Source organism: Daucus carota, chromosome 3 (assembly GCF_001625215.2).
Source record: "Daucus carota subsp. sativus chromosome 3, DH1 v3.0, whole genome shotgun sequence".
In the NCBI taxonomy this organism is placed as follows: Eukaryota; Viridiplantae; Streptophyta; class Magnoliopsida; order Apiales; family Apiaceae; genus Daucus; species Daucus carota.
This window is the reverse complement of record NC_030383.2, coordinates 58,313,711-58,332,776: the sequence shown is the minus strand read 5'-3', so window position 1 is coordinate 58,332,776 and position 19,066 is coordinate 58,313,711. Positions and strand designations below refer to the sequence as shown.

The window sequence follows — 19,066 nt, the reverse complement described above, 5'->3', positions numbered from 1 at the left end:
AAAACGACGCCGTTGATCACATCGAGAGTATCGCCTACATCGAGAATATCACTGTAATCCACTATAAAAAATGTCATCGATGATGTCATTGCGTTGTTTTTTTCCACTTAAAACGACGTCGTTTTACTTCGAGAGTATCGCCAACATTGGAAATATCGCCGCTATCTCACTATAAAAGATGTCATTGAGTTGTTAAGACTCCATATCTTCTTCCATTCTTATCTTTTGATATGCTCTATAGTCTCTATGTGGCACAACCGTGGGATATGTTTCGGAAAATTTTAATTTGCTATGACGTTTGCAGCTCAAATTCAAGCATGAATGCTGCAAGGATACTGAGGTCTGATCTGATATATTTGATCTTGTTAATAATCGCCATTTACACAATTGAGTGTATCACCCATGTTGTTTGTTGCTTAACGATTCAAAAGTCTTGTTATTTGATGATGCTTAGGAACATTTTCACTGATGTGTTTTGTAGGTGTATACAATCCAAGCAATGCCTATGACTTGCCTTTGTGACATAGATCACCAACCAATACTCGACTCGAAGATGTCAGACCTAATTGCTGAATATTTAAATTAACTGGCCTGTTCATCAAAACCCTATCGATAGAATTCATGAAATCTTCTTTGAATTGTTTAGGAAACTCATCGTCGATAGGGAGACTCGAGAGCGACATGGAGAGGGGCCTCCATCTCTTGGACAAGACGCTGGTGCGCACAGCTGATTGAAATGGAAGCAAGGATGGGATCAACAAAAGGAGCGAGTCGGGGAGCTGGCTGATTCTATCGGCTTTCGATCGTTTAGACCCCCTTGAAGCTTTCGATCGTTTGGAACCCATTACTGTATGAATGAGATGTTCATTACTATCTAGAAAGTTCATGGACGATTATTGATGATACATATTCATATTTATCCCATTTTTTGATATAGAATTTTTTAGAAAAAATAAATGTTCTGTTTAAAATGACGTTGTTGATCACATCTGCATCGCGAGTCTCATCATAATTTATTGTAAAAGATATCATTGAGTTGTTATTTTTTTCTCTACTTAAAACGAGGTCGTTTTACATCGAGAGTTACGCCAATATCAGGAATATCGCAGCCATCCACTATAAAAGATGTCATTGAGTTGTTTGTACTAATCGGGTGATTAAGCACTTATGAAAATTAAACGAACTACTAAACGGATTATGGTTTCATTAAGTGGAATAAGTGGTCAAAATAATGTTGACTTTCTCATTTTATAATTTTCAAATATTAAAATTTTTATAATATAATTATAATTTTAATAAAATATTATAAATTTAAATTCATATTATATCATAATTTTATTATTAAGTATATTATAATTATAATTAAATGTAAATATATATATATATAGAGTTAAGTTCTATGGAGTACATAAAAACATTGGAGTATTGGAGTACAAATCATAATTTTTTAGTTTGATCATATATAATATCTTTGATTATCCAAATTTTGATATAATCTATCATTTATAAGTTGTCTTGCACATAATTGTCAATTAATCATTAATATCTTTCAACTTTAACAAGTATTAAGATTATTGTTCTGCTTATTAGTTATATTGCAGAACATAGAGTCCTATGATTTATAAAAGTAATTATTCTACCATTTGATCACGATGTTTATGTTGCAGAACATAATGTGCAGGTTGTCAAATATTTACAAATATTATTGGACAAAAAAAATTGAAATTTGAGATGACTAGATTACATTTTATCAAACTTTGTACTCCAATACTCCAAATTTTTTTGTACTCCATAGAACTTAACTCTATATATATATATATATTGTTAATCCGTTTACTGGCCCGCTTAAAAGTCTGTTTAAGCTTTCGTTTAACTGTTTAAACGCTATAAGTTCCTCTCGTCACTTAGAACCATGTTTTATAACACGGAGTGTAAGTGAATGTATAACTATGTTAATGATCGTTGAAGAGACCTAACTTTTTAATTATAAACGATATAATAGTATTATATTTCACAAATTCGATTACACCTCATGCGTACTCATTTTTATCTGGACATCTTAAAAATTATTATCGTTCTCATAAAAAGTTATCTTTTTATTTAGAAAAAATTCATGCAGAATACCCCTCTCATTTGGATATCCAAAAAGTATCATCATTTTATTTTTGTTCTCGAAGCAATAAGAAGTGTCTATCATTTTAATTTTTCCAGAAAAAACTTTCCCGAGAAAATATTGTACAAAATACATGTCGTGACAGCCTCTCAGAACTATAATACTTATTAGTTTAAAAATCCGGTTGGATAAAAATGATTTATGAGTAATATATGACTTATGAGTAATTTTTAGGAAATTTTTTTTTAAGTTTTTTGTGAATTAACTATCTTTTGAAAATATTTACAAAAGTACTAACTTTTTGGAAAATATTTGCAAAAATATGATCCGCAACTATATGCAACCAGATGCAACTTCATTTAATTAGCCCGAGCCTGGCCGGAGTTGCAAGTATAGTTGTTGTCGTTGCATACAATATTTTTGCAAATATTTTCAAAAGTTTGGTATTTTTGCAAAATATTTGAAAAAATGTGATATTCTTGAAAATTAAAAAAATTAAGTTACTAAAAAACACCTCAAATTAATTTATGTTTTTAAGTCACTTTCTAACTTATCGGTGATTTTAAGTTCGTTTAGGTGTTACTACACGAACATGACTTTACAAAGCTCTATATCTCATTTTAACACAACCCATCTCAAAATCTTGCATTTTCTTGATCATCTTCAACAATGACTAAAACCCATCCATCAGATATTTGAATACGAGTGAATTGCAAGAGAAATGTTAATAATGTGATCCACCCTGTTGAAGTTGAGGAGGCTCCACTTTTGCCTTCTTCAGCTCCAAACTCAAGTGATCAGCAAGCTGGTAATAGTAATCATAATTAATAATAAGCAAGGTACTAGTGATTGGGGACTTTATGATTGGATCCCAAAGTTTTATCTGGATCTTATCTTTAGACCCGAAAAAGTTTGGATTTGAATCTCACGTATTCCAAACGGGTCATGCATATATAACTTTTGTAATTGATTATCTGAAGAAATGCTCCGTCATATATGTTATTTTATAATTTGTAGCCCTTGAGCCTGGGGTGGAGGGTTACATTTAGAGTCATTGACGAGATAGTTAGCAGCCATGGAGTCTGAGGTATACATGGTTGGGACTTGTGGAGCTGGGGCATTGTATGTCCGCTCTGTTTTTCGCACGTATTCTCCAGAAAGTTCAAGGATTATTGATGATAAATATTCACATTTATCCCATTTTTGATATAGAATACTCTAGAAAATATAAATGTATTTTCACTTAAAATGACGTCGTTGATCACATTGAGTGTATCGCCTATATTGGGAGTATTATCTAGAAAGTTCATGGATTATTGATGATAAATATTCACATTTATACCATTTTTGATATAGAATAGAAAATGTAAATGTTTTTCTAACTTAAAACGACGTCTTTGATCACATTGAGAGTATCGCTTGCATCGGGAATATCATCGTAATCCATTATAAAAGATAACATCAAAGACGTCATTGAGTTGTTCTTTTCCGCTTGAAACGACGTCGTTTCACTTCATGAGTATCGCTAGCATCGGGAATATCACCGCTATCCACTATATAAGATGTCATTGAGTTGTTTAGACTCCACGTCTTCTTCTACTCTTATCTTATGATATGCTCTATAGTCTCTAGGTGGCACAACCGTGGGATATGTTTCTGAGAATTTTAATTCGCCATGATGTTTCCAGCTCAAATCCAAGCATGATTGCTGCAAGGATACTGAGGTATATATGATCTGATATATTTGATGATCTTCTTGATAATCGGAATCTACACAATTGTGTATATTTGAGTTGTTTGTTGCTTAACCGTTGTACATGAGATCTTGAATTATCTCAAAAGGTCTTGTTATTTGATGTGTTTTGTAGGTGTATAAAATCCAAGGAATGCCTATGACTTACCTTTGTGACACAGATCACCAACCAATACTCGACTCGAAGAGGAAAGATGGGCCTAATTGCCACTCGAGCTTCAAGGGAAAGGCTTGTGAGAATTGTGGTTCTGAGAACCACAAACCGAAGAGAAGAAGCGATCGTGTTCACATGAATGCCACACTGCACACCTGTTCGTTCTGAGAGAGCTAAACAAACCAGTGGATACTCTGAAGCAGATCCGGCTCTCAAATCTTACAGCTCTGCAGGTCATCCTTTTCGTATCACATACAGGTTTAATAATTCCAGATTGCTTGTTCGAAGAACATCTTTCTGCCAAAGTAAGACTTCCCAGATTACGCTTTCGAATTGAAAATTTTCCTGCCAACGGGACACAGAGGCCGCGATTATCGTGACATTCTACGAGCTGTACTAGAGTTTCGATACAGGGTCCAGAAAGCAAAGTAGATGTTAATACTGTATAGCAGATTCCATGATTGTTCCACATTCAAGTGAAATTAAACAAGCAATGTTCCAACATAAGATCTAATGCTTTTGTAAACAAGCAGTTTATGTATAAATTAAAAAGAAAACGAGAACAAAACGAGCAAAAATAATACTATAATTTTCATAGCGGTGGCAGAATCTTCTGTTTCTGGGCAATAGCGATGGCCCTGCATGCCAATTTTATTCATCCTCTTCCACTTGGTTGTTTTCTACAAATTTACCGCAGCTAAAGGGGGACTCTTTTACCCCCGCCGACGAAAATAACACTGACCGTGTCTATGTGGAATTGGGTTTAAAACACGATTTCGTACTAAATTGGTGATTATATATTTTTGAAAATTAAAAGAATTATTAACAAATTAAGTGAATATTAAGCGGAATAAATAGTCAAAATGATGTTAACTTGCTAATTTTATAATTTTATAATATTAAGTTTATATAATATAATTGCAATTAATTTTAAAAAAATAAAAATTACTCCCTCCGTCCCTCCCATTTCTTATCGTTTGGGTTGGGCACGGGGATTAAGAAATATGTATAAAGTGGTGAAAGAGAGAAAGAAAAGTGGGTGAAGTGGTGGGACCCATTGATTTTTAATGTATAAAAAGAAGATAGTGGAGTAAAAGTAGTGTGAAAAAGAATTAAAAGTGAAAAAGTGGTGAGACCATTGACTATTTTGGGTAAGTTTTGAAATGTAAAGAATTGGATGGAACACCCTAAAAAGGAAAGTGTAAAGAAATGGGAGGGACAGAGGGAGTATATTTTATTAAAAATATTATAAATTTAAATTCATATCACATCCTAATTTTTTTAAGTTTATTAATATTATAATTAAATATTTAGATATATACTATTATTTATCCGTTTATTGATCCGTATTCTGTTTAAACGTCAGTTGAACTGCTACTGGAACCGTATATTTTCCAAACATGCTCCTAGAACACATGATTGCAATTGCAATCAAACACAAATCTCTTTTTCTTTCCTATTTTTTAACTAATATGGGACAAATGCCACAACAGCAAAGCTTTTTCTTTTTATAACCTATTCAAATAAAACTCAATTCTCACGCGTAAAGTAAAGGCAGCTAACCAAACACAAATAAACTAATCCCCACATTAACCCAACTTCACACACACACACACCTACCTCATTTGACTTCAACTCAACACAACACTTTAACTTTCACATCAAAATTACACACAAACCCTTGTATCTATATCTGATTTTAACACACCCCAACTCAAAATCTTGCATTTTCTTGATCATCTTCAACAATGGCTGAGCCCCATCCATCAGATATTCGAATAAGAGTGAATTCCAAGAGAAATGTTAATGTGATCCACCCTGTTGAAGTTGGGGAAGCTCCCCTTTTGCCTTCTTCAGCTCCAAACTCAAGTAATCAGCAAGCTGGTAATAGTAATCATAATAATCATCATGGTACTAGTGATTATGCTGAGATTAAGCAGTTCAAGAAATGGGTTTCTTGGTTGATCCCTTTGTTTGTTGTGGCTAATGTTATTATGTTTGTGATCACTATGTATGTGAATAATTGTCCCAAGAACTCTGTTGATTGTGTTGCTGACTTTTTGGGGAGGTTTTCTTTTCAGCCCTTTAAGGAGAATCCACTTCTTGGGCCTTCTTCTTCCACGTGAGTGTTCAATTTCTTGAAAATTCACTGTTTTATATGTGTGTGTAACTGTGCTTATTTAGGTAAGATTTTAATTGGGTATTCGAGAAATTTTTGGGTAAACATGAATTGTGTTTTAGATTTGGAGTTTTTCGGGAGGTTGTGACTTATTTGTCAAAGTAGAGGATGAGGTTCAAGTATATTTGATTGTCAGTGACAATGGCGACGATGATCAGTTGACCTTAAATGTGATTTGTTTCGTGATAAGGACATGGTGTTGCAATCGGTTGTTTAGGCATTTTTTAGCTTTTTGGTGAGTATTTCGTGTTGAAATTGATGACCGTTTTGCGAGTAAGAAGATTTGTTAGCATAACCGGTTGTGTGACCATAAATTTTGTTGACAATATCATAAGGGAGATAAATATGATTCAGTTTTAGTAGACCGAGTAGTAATAAAGGTATTTACTATTTCTATATGGGTAGTTTACAAAATTTCAAAAATGCTACTTATGGTAACTAGAAAGATTGTGTGCACGAAGGCTGCCCGTTACTATTGTTTATCAGCAACTTTAGTTAGATTGCACTGAATACACTGCATCTGACAAACTTTATATCTTTTCTTTCCTTTAGGTTGGAGAAGATGGGTGGTTTAGAAGTGAGTAAAGTGGTTGATGGAGACCAAGGATGGCGTCTTATCAGTTGCATGTGGTTACATGGTGGAGTTTTCCATCTACTAGCCAACATGTTGAGTCTTTTGGCTATTGGCATCCGTCTTGAACAAGAATTTGGATTTGGTATGGCCTTATGGACACCTTATATCTCACTTATGTACATATAATTTGGTGTTGGTATAATTGTATTAAACTTTTTCCGATGTATGTGTTGTAGTTAATCGCAAGAAAAGAGATTTTAGTTCCTATAGTTTTGAAAAACTAATATTGCCTGATTCATGCCTCACAACTTGCTTTTTCGAATCTTACAATTTATATCTATTTATTTATTAATATATAGAAATAAAATCCTATAAGCAATGCTGATTTGCTTTCAAAGACAATGAAAACTGTAAATACAGGGTCACATCATCTAATTCCCATACGTGTGTTGGTAATTTGAGTAAAGCTTATAAAGAAAATAATTATGTGAAGGAATTAATTCAAAAGAGGAAGAATTTCTTGTTTCCACAGTAATCACATCTTTTTCTCAGGCACATATTAAGACATATTAATGTGTATATCTATAAACACCCCAGGAGTTGATTGCTCTAGCTCTACGATATTTATGGATTTATTGAGGATAACAAGAAGTAAATAGCATCGTAGTTTCCTAAAATTTTCTTTGTTATTTGCTGTGGAAGAACAATATTATGCGATTTTATTTTTGTTAAACTTGCTGAAATATATATGTAGCATCTTCTTAAGGCTTATGATGAATAGAATCAAGAATTTAGTATGTTAGCTTACACCATCTTGCATGACCTGACCTTGTTTTGCAGTGCGCATTGGTTTGCTTTATGTTGTCTCTGGATTTGGTGGGAGTTTGCTCTCTGCTCTCTTTATTCAATCAAATATATCTGTTGGTGCATCCGGTGCGCTTTTTGGACTACTAGGAGGGATGCTATCTGAACTCATCACTAATTGGACAATTTATGCAAACAAGGTACCTGCTGAACTGTTTATCCAACCAGTAACTTTAATTACTAATGAATTGGTCTTGTTATCTTACAATCCATATATGTATGTTCAGGCAGCAGCTCTTATTACCCTTGTAGTCATAATCGCTATAAATCTAGCAGTCGGTATCCTACCAAATGTTGATAACTTTGCTCATCTTGGAGGGTTCATTGCTGGTTTCCTTCTTGGTTTCGTGCTTCTGATACGCCCACAGTTTGGGTGGGTAAGCCAAAGATATGCTCAACATTCTACACTGCCAGTCAAATCAAAGTTTAAGGCATACCAACGCGGACTTTGGATCATTTCTTTGATCCTCGTTGTTGTGTGGTGAGCCCTATTGACCTTTTTCTCTCTTATTTTTCAGTTGACTTCTAGGTTCCAATAAAATACAAGTGGAAAAAGTGACAGAATCTTTTAAATGTTTTAAATGAAATCATGTTGTGGACATTGATTAAAACTGGCAGAGCTGCAGGTGCATAATACTAAACTCAGTGTAGCTACTACAGCAGCTAGTTTAGCATCGGATGCCACTAGTGTGTTATATCGGTATAGTAGAATAGTTCCTATTGTAAATTTGGGCTACAACTGAACAGTATACAGTATGTCGTAAATGGTTATACGAATAATAGAGGCATGCTTGTGTTGACAATTTCTATCTTGCACAGTCCTGCGTTTACCAGTTTTATCCAAAAGCTTTCATAAATTTTCAGGTTGGTGGCTGCTCTAGTTATGGTTCTTCGTGGAGTTGATCTGAATGATAATTGTTCGTGGTGTCATTATCTGAGCTGCGTACCTACCTCGAGGTGGAGCTGCAATACACAGCCTGTATCCTGCTTGGTAAGTAACAATTGTGAATTTGCTCTTTTCCCAAATTGTGGCAATGAAGTGCATCATTGGTCATACTTTTTAAGAGAAACTGACCTTTAAAAATAAACATCACCTTTATTAGCTTTGGTGTCATGTGGCGGACACCATGAGTACCTCAAGAACATTTGTAAAATTAAAAAAGAGAAAATAGCACGAGCATTATCTAGCACGAACATCATAGTTAGTGTCTTTCTTAGTATATTTGGAATTTTGGTTTAATTTAACAAATGTTTTCAATAGGCAATATGTAAATTGATTTCTATGACCAGATGCATCCAACTTCTTTTAATAAATATTTATACCTAATTAACAAACAAAATATAATTCCCACATAATAATGTGTACTATGAATTTTAAAGTTTTATATTGACATGCAGTTGACGAAATAGATAATAAAAAATCAAGGTTGGAACTTGGAAACATATTACAGTGGATATACCATAAGTTAGCTATATATTATCTCTGATTCAAATTGACTTCAAAGAAAATTAGGAGTTAAAACAGATTAAATAAAGATAGATACAATAGAAAGCTATAAAAATGTAAATAAAGAAAGATAATCAAATGAAATTGTTGAATATTGGCTTAGAAACCAGGAACAGGGTACAATTCAGTTCGTCATATATTTCAATACATGTATAAATATTAACGGAACCTGTTCTCTGCCCCTGGTTGGAAGGTTAAATTTTCAACACGGAACTTGCTAATTCAGAGGAATGTACAATTACACATGTTATATCATTTATGCCCACCTAATGCACGATGAATGACAAGTCTAAGCTGTAAACGTTGTTTTCCATTTTTATGGTATCTGGCTTTTGAAAAAGGTTTTTTATGTCAAAGCATAAAACTGCAGCCAAAACACGAAATATTTATGTTCTATATTTGGTCCATATGAAGCACTTTCTTTGCCATAGTTGGTGTGTCGCTGGAATGTACAAATTCCAGATTTAATACGATGCTTGTTATCTGTTTTATTAAATTCATAGTACGATGCTTGTTATCTGTTTTAGCATTGGATGGAATTTTATTAAATTCCAGATTTAATACGATGCTTGTTATCTGTTTTATTAATGTACCTAACTTCTAGAAATTTTATTAAATATCTCAACCAATTTCTAGTTATTGATGATGTGGCAACATGGATGGATCCATCCTTGGTTTCAAATATAGAACCAAGGATGCATCTATGCATGGATGCATCCAAATATAGCACCCCTTTGGAGTTGAGTTTTTTTTACTTTTGATGCTATAATATAGCAATAGAACCAAGTATAGCATTGCATTGGAGTTACTCTAATGTATATGTGTAAGTATGTAACATATGGATGTACATCAATTTTGCAGTCTGAGCAATCTGGTGACCAGCTTAGCTTAACGTGTTCAAACAACAATAGAACCAGGACATACACACAGGCGAATGCAACCTCATCTCAGATCAGGGGACTCTGTAGTCAGCTTTGCCGATGATGTGTATACTTTATTACTGTATATTGATATGGTATGGGTAGCTTTGATGTATAGATACACCCCATGCCTACATGAGTCTACAAACCAGCTTGTTTTTTGTTACCTTGAACTGTTACTGTAGTGCTATGTATATTTGATTTTTCATTATGCTAGTTTGTTGATTACGTTTACGCCCGAATTTTTACATCTCTGTTGCCAAAAAACAAAATAAAAATACTTTTTAAAAAAAAAATCTATTTACCTGTCTGCAATTCTGTGCTAGAAAATGAGCTCAGAGTTGAGCTGGCTTACGCACTTAGGATAGGGGGTTGAACAATTGTTGTTCTTTTTATGCAAGTGCTTGGGTCTCCTTCAGGCTTCAGTTCAGTTACAAGTTAGTAAGCTTTTGTGAATCACTGTTATTCTCCTCTTGCGAATCATGTCAACTCATTATATGGGTGTATGTGTTAATTAATGGAAAGGTAGTTAAATCTCCTCTTGCGAATCAAGGCTTATTGTTTGTGAGAGGTTTTAATATCTAAAATATGATCAACTGTGATTGAAAACTGAAAACGATAATTTCTGGTCTAGAAAATCAGAAGGCATCCAAACTCTATATCGATAACACATTGATATTAGTACTTTAAAGTTTATATTAAATATTTAACCATCTATTTAGTATTAAAAAAGATTTGTCATGCTTGTTCTAGGATTTGTGTATGGTGAGGTGATGGATAGAGATTAACACAAAATTATCTTTAGAAGTCATACTCCTATCCTTGTTTTCCAGTGCCACATTTCTCATCAAAAATTAATTGTAAACTTCTAGTCTTCTACCGCAGATGAGATTAGAGTTGAAATATAGATTAGGGGGCTTTCTAACATAAAATTTAAACTAAATTTTAAGAGAAAATGAGATATGATATATTAATGATAGTACTGGTTTATTATCTTGTGCATTTTTAGGCTATAACATGAGTTTAAATCTGTGCATTAGCTTTGAGGTTGCAATACATAGAGCTTTAAGTGAAACATATACAATGTTGGGGTTATCACAATTTGAAATATTAAAGTCTCCTAATGTTATGTAATGCTGAGGTTAACAAGAATCTATCTCACCTTATTTATTTAGCAGATATAAAGTCATATATGAATTATAAAATGCATACTTTTAATTTGAATCAATTGTAATTATTATCAAAATTTTAGATAAGTGTACAATATTAATATATTTTAGAGCTTGAACACTTTTAACGCATTTTTATTTATTTTTATTTTATCACTATGTTAAATTAAATGGGAAAAAAAAATTAAGAGCTTGTAAAATTACATTATTTAGTTAACTAACTAATTAGAGGTAGCTAGTCACACTACAAAACTATTTCGATTTTCTATTTCTAATTTTAAATTTTGTAAAAGTTGTTTTATATTATAAATTATGATAAATGTTGTATAGTTATTATTATGTGTCCCGGAAATTATCCTCAGAGTCGGATTGTATTAGCTTTCTAAAATAATATATAGAAATTTATCCGGAAATATGAAAATCAGGAAATAGCCTTGTATATAGTTTAATAGTTGTATATTTGTATTCATTCAGCAAATCAATTGTCAAACAAAATAGAGTAGGGCTACGTGCACATAATTATGTGCAAAAAACTTGTATATAATGACACGAAAACTCACCGTCATTTTGGACACAATTATGTACACCAAGCATCTTCCAACAAAATAATATTAAGATTTCAGTTTCACATTATTTAATATTTGTAGCTCTGCAACATGATGGCCTCGTCAAAGGAGATACAGATGTAGACAATTCATGGACATCGCTTGGGAAGGCAAGGGTGTCCGGACATTCCCCAAGCTCTGTCTCCTTCTATAAGTCGATTCCAGACAGCATTTGTGTCATGAGTTGAAAACGTTGTCCAAGTACCAGTTGAATTCTCATATCTAGTATGTGTCAGCCTGTTGAACTTCTTCACATTCTCATTTTTCTTAATGTCATTCGGATCAATATCGACACTGAAAATATCTCCATAAGGCCTTGCAGAATGCTCGATGAGAGGCAGAGAGATTGGATCCACAGAAACTGCAGCAAGATCTGCGGTGATAACAATGCTCTTCCCATCTGGACTGAAAAATGGATGGTTTACATGCCCTGCTAGATCATCTGCACTTCCCAGCACTCGTACCACCACGTCTTTATGCTTAGGGTCTACCAGATATATTGCAAAGTATCCGGCATCAAGCATGTGATCCTTCTTTGCAGCAGTGGGAGACTTGTGGCGAGATGAAGAGAATACAATCCAGTTTCCACTTGGAGACCACTGGCAATGTGTGTCGACCCAGTTCCCCTCTGTTAGCCTTGTTATATTTTCTTCCACACTGTCCCCTAACGCTAAATCCTCCATTATGTATAAATTCTTGTATCCCTCATTGTTTTTACAGTCTCTTGTGGATCGATAAACTAACTTTGTGCCTACATTATGATCATCCAACCAATAGCAGTATTTGATTATGTACTTACTGATTATTAGTTGCTTAAAGATCTGTAGTGATCAATAAAGATTGATTTATGTACTAATTGAGGTGGTTTGCGAAGTTTAGCCAAGTACTTGTACATATAATAGATTGTTCATTTCTATATTAAAGATAAAAATAACTAAACATGAAATACTAAACATAGAAGTAGGAGCCAGAGCCAGAGGCAGAAAGTCGCATACCTTCAGGATTGGTGGAAGGGAAGGCATTGTTGCCGGAAGTAGTGAGCTGCATATGATGCCTTCTTTCTTTTGAGACATTGGCTATGTGGTAGATGTGCAATGCTCCTTGATCGTTGAAAGAAGATCCCATGCAAACATACAGAATATCCTTCTTTGGATTTTGGTTCCAAATTGGTGCGAATATTGTGTCCAGGTTATCAGGAACCTGTATATAATCAAACTCAAGATCAACCTTGCCACAACTCATATATCAGTCAGATTAGTTAGCACAATCTAACAGTGTGTACCTCAAATACTTCGCGTGGTTCTCCTGTTCCTTCAAAGTCCACAATCCATACAGCTTTGAAATCATTTCCAACATATGCAAGCTTGCTGCCGTCTTTTGAAAATGTGGGAAAGGCTCCTGACAATCTGAACAAACCTACATCTGGTTGCGGAGAGAGTACCTTGTGGAACCGCTTTTCCATGTTATGTTCTTCTATCTGTCACAGATAAGCATCAACAAGTAAGGCTCTGGCAATAAGTTATTGGCTAATTAATCCTCTGTTCAATACATACTTTAAGAAGTTCACGTATGCATCGATGGTATCCGATATGCTTCTTTGCACCATCAATAATCACAAAAGGATTGAAATGGTCGATTGTGGGTCTATAATATTGGGTAAGCAGCACTGGTGCTTTGGTTTTAGTCGAATCATGAATTTCAATGTGTCGATATATTTCTTTTTCATGAGGAATTTCAATACTGAAACTTGAATATGGACGATTAATTGCCACTGCCACAGTGGTGGCGTCGATAGCCACAGGAGTCATTGCATCCACATTGTCAGGAGTTACGCGATGGCATTTTTGTGTCAGACCATTTCCAATATCAGCACGGAATACACCCCAAAATCCTGCAGCCTTACGGTGAAAAAATATGATATTGTCGCTTCCCCATGTCGGCCAGCCACCATTATCAACAACCAAATGCCGCTTGTAAGGCTTCTCTATATTCATCACAAAAATATCGGTCTGCAGATCTTGGATCTCCCCATTCCAACCAGCCTTTTTCTGGAATGATGCCACCGCTATCTTCTTTCCACATGGTGAAACAGAGGGACTTAAATCAGCTTGAACTGCAAAAAAAAATAGAGAACCAAATTCAGTTTACCAAATGCACCTATAAACTACAACGAAATGAAAGTTTAATGTTGCAAGATCTGAGCCCCTGTTTTTAATTTAACCGATATTGTTAAGTAACTAAATCATCTGAATCCTCGAAACCTTTAAGTGTTAGAGGAGACTCTGCAAAATCATATAACTCCTTCCCAAACCGAACTCTTATATCATGTTAAGTAACCAACTAATCATAAACCTCAATGTGCTAGAGGGATACAAAGACGGGTCAGCCTACATTGCAGACAGTTTAGTTCACAGGCTCAGAATTCAGATATACCATAGTTCATATGCACTATAAATCATCTTGGCCAATAAGTTCGACTAACTTTCAAGAACAACATCTAGTCACAGTAATGATATTGGAGATGGTCTCGCATCATTGAACCATCATGATCACATCAGTTTATGGATTAATAATGATGGATGGCTGTCACAAGTTATTGGTTAACAACTTAGTATTATGAGTTTTGACTTTCGTTTGATCATAAGTATATCATTGTTACCACGAATTCTTGTAATTGTAACCAGATAAAGTGGTAGGTAGCCCATATTATCTCACATTCAGGATTCAAGATGAATTGTCTTGAATATGTGTAGTAAATAAGAGCAGGTTGAACAGGGAAGGGCACTTGCTTAGTTAGAGCATCTCCAGCAGCTTCCATGTATGGTGTCCTAAGCTATTAATATAAGGAATATGACATAAAACACACTCCAGCAGAGTCCTAGTCATCCCTTAAAAAGTTAGGATGCCCACTTCATTCCTCATTTTTAAGGATTGTGCAACCATTCCTCATACTATTTTGAAGAATAAAATATTCACTTCTCTCATTTTCCCCCTCTTTCCCTCCTTTCTCTCTCCTACTTACAGTTGAATATAATATTATAATAATAATAAGGAATAGAAATACAGAATGTTGTTGGAGTTCCCATTCAATAAAATGTAGTAATTCCTTAAAAAAGGAATATTGTATTATATATTTAGGGAACATGTTAGGACCCTGGAGATGCTCTTAGAGGAGATAGGAGGGTATCTTTCCTGTAGTAGCGGAATGAAAAAGTTGGTCACGGGCTACCAACTTGACCTGATCAAGTCTTGCCAAGTTTATAATTTTTTCTATTTTTGATGTGTCCATTGTATCGGTTTCTTAAAAATCCTATCTTTTGACTAAATGGCATACTATGAACAAGTGATTTGAATAGAGATATTGAACTTACTATGAACCCTATTAGTACGAATATATTGGGAATTCGAAAAAATAAATTCGTGCAAGTTTTGAGTTATGTGAAGGGGCGAGTCCAGACATAATGGACTTGGTATAGACTCTATTAGTACGAGATATATTAGTAGTTGGAAAAATAAATTCGTGCAAGTTTTGACTTACGTGAAGGGGTGAGGCGCTCAGTCCTCCCGGTAACGAGATTCATTTTGTACACAACAGTCCACGGCTGGCGCCTCCGCTTCGCCGGCTCCTTGGTGGACACAAACACCAAATACTCCCCGTCCTGGCCAGCAATGCAAGCGCTATCCTCCATCCTCACACCATCTGCTCTCCCATAAACATCCGCCAAACTAAACACTCTCGGCCTCTTCCCATCCTTAAAGTCCAGAGCTACATGAAATGTCTCCAGGCTCTCTCGCTCGGACACGAAGATGGTCCCCGAGACACGGCCCGAATCAACGTCAGCCTCGTTGATCCCGTGGTGCACAAACAGAGGACGCTTGAGCAGAGTCTTGAGAGCCGCGGGTGGGATGGAATGGCCATTGTAGTTGTAGGATACCTCGTCGGTCATTTTCACCTCATTTTTGAACTGTGGAAATGAGGTGCAGAAGATATCTAAGGCCACGGGCGGACGGTAAGTTGTGAAGAAGGCGATGCTACCTCTCTCCTCGCCCATGATAATTTTAGCTAGGAGACTACAAAAGTAACTTATTTGAGAAGTAAGCTTAATAATACTTTGATCTCAGCTAGGAATGTGGAGTGTATTTATAATTCTAGGCGTCTTGGAGTTGTATACATTTCTATCCACCAAAGAATTTATATATTTATACTGAGCACATTGGATAGCCCAGTCGTGTGTTTATCCTCTGTTGTCCTGGGATACCTGGGTTCAACTCTGACTCACCTTGAAATTATCAATATCAGAATAGATGCTAATTTGTAAGGCATATAAATCATTGTCAAAAAAATATATATATTTATACTTAGCAACCTTAAAGTTAAGGTCGGTCGAATTTTTTTCTCTTTTTTTTGTTAACAGAGAATTTTTAGATCAAGTTTGGACAATTATACTAGACCCAACACCAACACCAAATAAATCGAGCGTTTTTATATTGGTCGAGTTTTTTCACATCGATCGAGTTTTTAACTATCACATTCAAGCATTTTCTTATCATCTTCGAGATCGAACTATATATAAATATGTCGATTTTGAATCCTTCATCAATATATTCTCAAAAAAAAATTTTTTTTTTTTTTGGCTAATTTATATTCTCAAAATTATCGGACTGACAAAAAAAAGTGCCTATCCCATTGTCCGAGTCTCGAAGATCAATGTAAATTATCGAATTCTTGACATAAAGAATGTCCACCTTGTTTCACGATGGATAGAGCAACAACTGTGTATTTGGAATTTAATATGGAATTATTGTTAACAGTCAAAAGGTAGACGCGGCCAGTGTAATCATAATGACGGTAGAAGCTCATGTCAGTATGACACCCCAACAAGTAATGCTTTGTTCTAGCAAAATGGTCAAAGGGATCGTTCTAACAACCATAGCTCTGTTCTTTTCCTGGCTTATGTTTAAATAGAGCTGTTCACGAACCGAGCCGAGCCGAGTTTTGACCGAACCGAGCCGAGCTTTAATTTTTTTTCTGACGAGCCGAGCCGAGCCGAGCTTTTTAATCGAACAAAAATTGTGTTCAAGCTCGGCTCGTTAACTAACGAGCCGAACACGAGCTTGTTCGCGAACAAATACGAGCCGAGCCGAGTCGAGTCGAGTCGAGCCGAGCCAGAAAAAAAATAAGGACAAACCGCTAGTTGACTCTTAAAATAGCTAACCTAATAATTTCAATTTTTTTGAAACTTTGTTTATATCACTAAAATGTATATATGTTAACATCCATACAGTTGGATCGGTAAAAAATATTTTTTAAAATATTGAAACACTAAATTAGGATTAAACACTAGTTAGCGGTACTAGTCAAACTTCTACTTGCCTGTTAAAAACCAAATAAAATTATTATTTCCTAAAATTTTGTTTACATCACTAATATATATATATATATATATATATATATATATATATATTATGTTGAATTCTGAGTCCAATAACATATATAAATTATAAAAAAAACCCCGAAAATATTACATTTTTTCGAGCTTTAACGAGCCGAACTCGAGCCGAACGAGCTCGAGCCGAGCTCGAGCCGAGCTCGAGCCGAACATACTAAAAGCTCGGCTCGAGCTCGTTTACTTAACGAACAATTTTTTGTGTTCGAGCTCGAGCTCGTTAACTTAACGAGCCGAGCCGAACGAGCTCTTAACGAGCCGAGCTCGAGCTTGTTCGCGAACAGCTCGGTTCGTTAAACAGCCCTATTTTTAAACGCCCTTTGGCTTTGATAAAAATGTTTAAAAATTATTAATGTCTAGATCGTAAAGTTGTTGGATACAATTTTAAAACATTTCCGGGCTAGAAAATGAACGAAGAAACGTAATGGGCTTGTTCATAAGGTTATTCTTGGACAAAATCTAGCACAAGTATCTCGGGCCATTCACAAATTTGAGAAGTGGGCGTTGGTTTTTTTAGTTCTAAGGAACTAAGTAGTAAGTACAAAATGATATGGCCGATGACGAAAACTAAGAGGTCGATTCCAACGGATTGTTGCATTGCTTTTTTTATTTTTAAGTAGAAAGTCAATTCAATAATAAAAAGTCATAACTGATTAATCCATTCTTCCTGAAATCATGCGATTTGTTGAAGATGAGATATTTGCAAATACCCTCTTCCCCACATCCAATTGAAGTCAATTCTGTTTGAGTTATCAAAAGGAGGGAAATAATCAAAACTCTCACTAAGGAGGAAAACAACCTAACTCTGACCGAGTAGAGATTACACCAAACCGAAAAATAAATAAAAATAAATAAATCTTAGATCAATCAGATTGAAAATCCACCAGCTTGAAACAGAAAAGAAAGACGGGAAAATCTCCGATGGTTTTAGATCTAAGAAATTTCCTGAAAATAGATTTGGAGCAGAACCACAAGAACAAGAGAAATCGGACTGAAAATCCACCCGCCTGGAAGAAAGACAACAAAATCTTTGAAGAAAACAAAATAAGTAATTGATTTGAGGTTTTCCAACGGTGAAAACTGATGGGAGCCAAGGAGGCTACGAAAAGAGAAAGGCTAGAGAGAATTAGGATTAAGGAGGCTAGAAAAAATTAGGGTGAAGGGAGTTTATTGGGAATAATCGTGTGTTATCAATATTGCATTGCTTTCTTGATGAAAGGTTAAATATACACAAGGGATAATCCAAAAAAAATAATGTAGAGGTGCAGCAAAATACAATATTTAAGTAGGTACTTAGGATATTTCTGGGTGAGGGCTTTTTATAACCACTTTTCACAAATACTGTCTAAAATGATCATGTGCAGGAACAGTGCCCAAAATGACCACTCAAACACGCAGTCACAATATGCGTGTGCAGTGAACAAAGAAAAAGCAAAGCATACGCATTCTCCATATGCGTATATGCTGTTGAGTCAGCACATTTAGGCATGTGGAGAATGCGCACTGTGCATAGTGCATGCGCATTCTCCACATGCGTGTTCTCTATATATTTTTAATTAAACATATACGCATATGTGAGATGCGTGTTTGAGTGGGTAAAATGGGCACCTTTCCCGAAGACGGTCATTTTGGGCACTTGACTCATGAAATAGTGTTAATTTTGGCATTTTCTCGATATTTCTTTTATCATGAATTTTAAGAGGCTTTGCACAATTACGCAAGTTTTGATAAAAAAAAAAATTTGCAGTGTTTCAATTTTCATTCCTTCTATCATTCCATTC

The 19,066-nt window shown here is 35.0% G+C and overlaps 2 protein-coding genes and 2 long non-coding RNA genes across 4 annotated transcripts; 3 read left to right on the top strand and 1 right to left on the bottom strand.

Moving 5' to 3' along the window:
• The first annotated feature begins 217 nt into the window (after nt 1-217).
• Nucleotides 218-922, top strand: LOC108213660 (uncharacterized). The gene is made up of 2 exons (XR_001805334.2): nt 218-340; nt 482-922. It is a non-coding gene; the product is annotated as an uncharacterized LOC108213660 (long non-coding RNA).
• Nucleotides 923-3,420: 2,498 nt separating this feature from the next.
• LOC108213661 (uncharacterized) lies at nt 3,421-4,527 on the top strand. The gene is made up of 2 exons (XR_001805335.2): nt 3,421-3,837; nt 3,982-4,527. It is a non-coding gene; the product is annotated as an uncharacterized LOC108213661 (long non-coding RNA).
• Nucleotides 4,528-5,570: 1,043 nt separating this feature from the next.
• On the top strand, nt 5,571-10,298 carry LOC108210658 (RHOMBOID-like protein 2). The gene is made up of 6 exons (XM_017382040.2): nt 5,571-6,142; nt 6,752-6,915; nt 7,614-7,777; nt 7,865-8,118; nt 8,502-8,628; nt 10,006-10,298. Exons 1-6 carry the CDS (start codon nt 5,769-5,771, stop codon nt 10,126-10,128), a joined length of 1,206 nt encoding a protein of 401 aa, XP_017237529.1. The 5' UTR covers nt 5,571-5,768; the 3' UTR covers nt 10,129-10,298.
• Nucleotides 10,299-11,810: 1,512 nt separating this feature from the next.
• Nucleotides 11,811-16,009, bottom strand: LOC108211701 (uncharacterized). Its single transcript, XM_017383372.2, has 5 exons — nt 15,377-16,009; nt 13,392-13,951; nt 13,121-13,315; nt 12,834-13,038; nt 11,811-12,589 (listed from the first exon to the last, which is right to left on the bottom strand). Exons 1-5 carry the CDS (start codon nt 15,888-15,890, stop codon nt 11,928-11,930), a joined length of 2,136 nt encoding a protein of 711 aa, XP_017238861.1. The 5' UTR covers nt 15,891-16,009; the 3' UTR covers nt 11,811-11,927.
• Nucleotides 16,010-19,066: the final 3,057 nt, after the last annotated feature.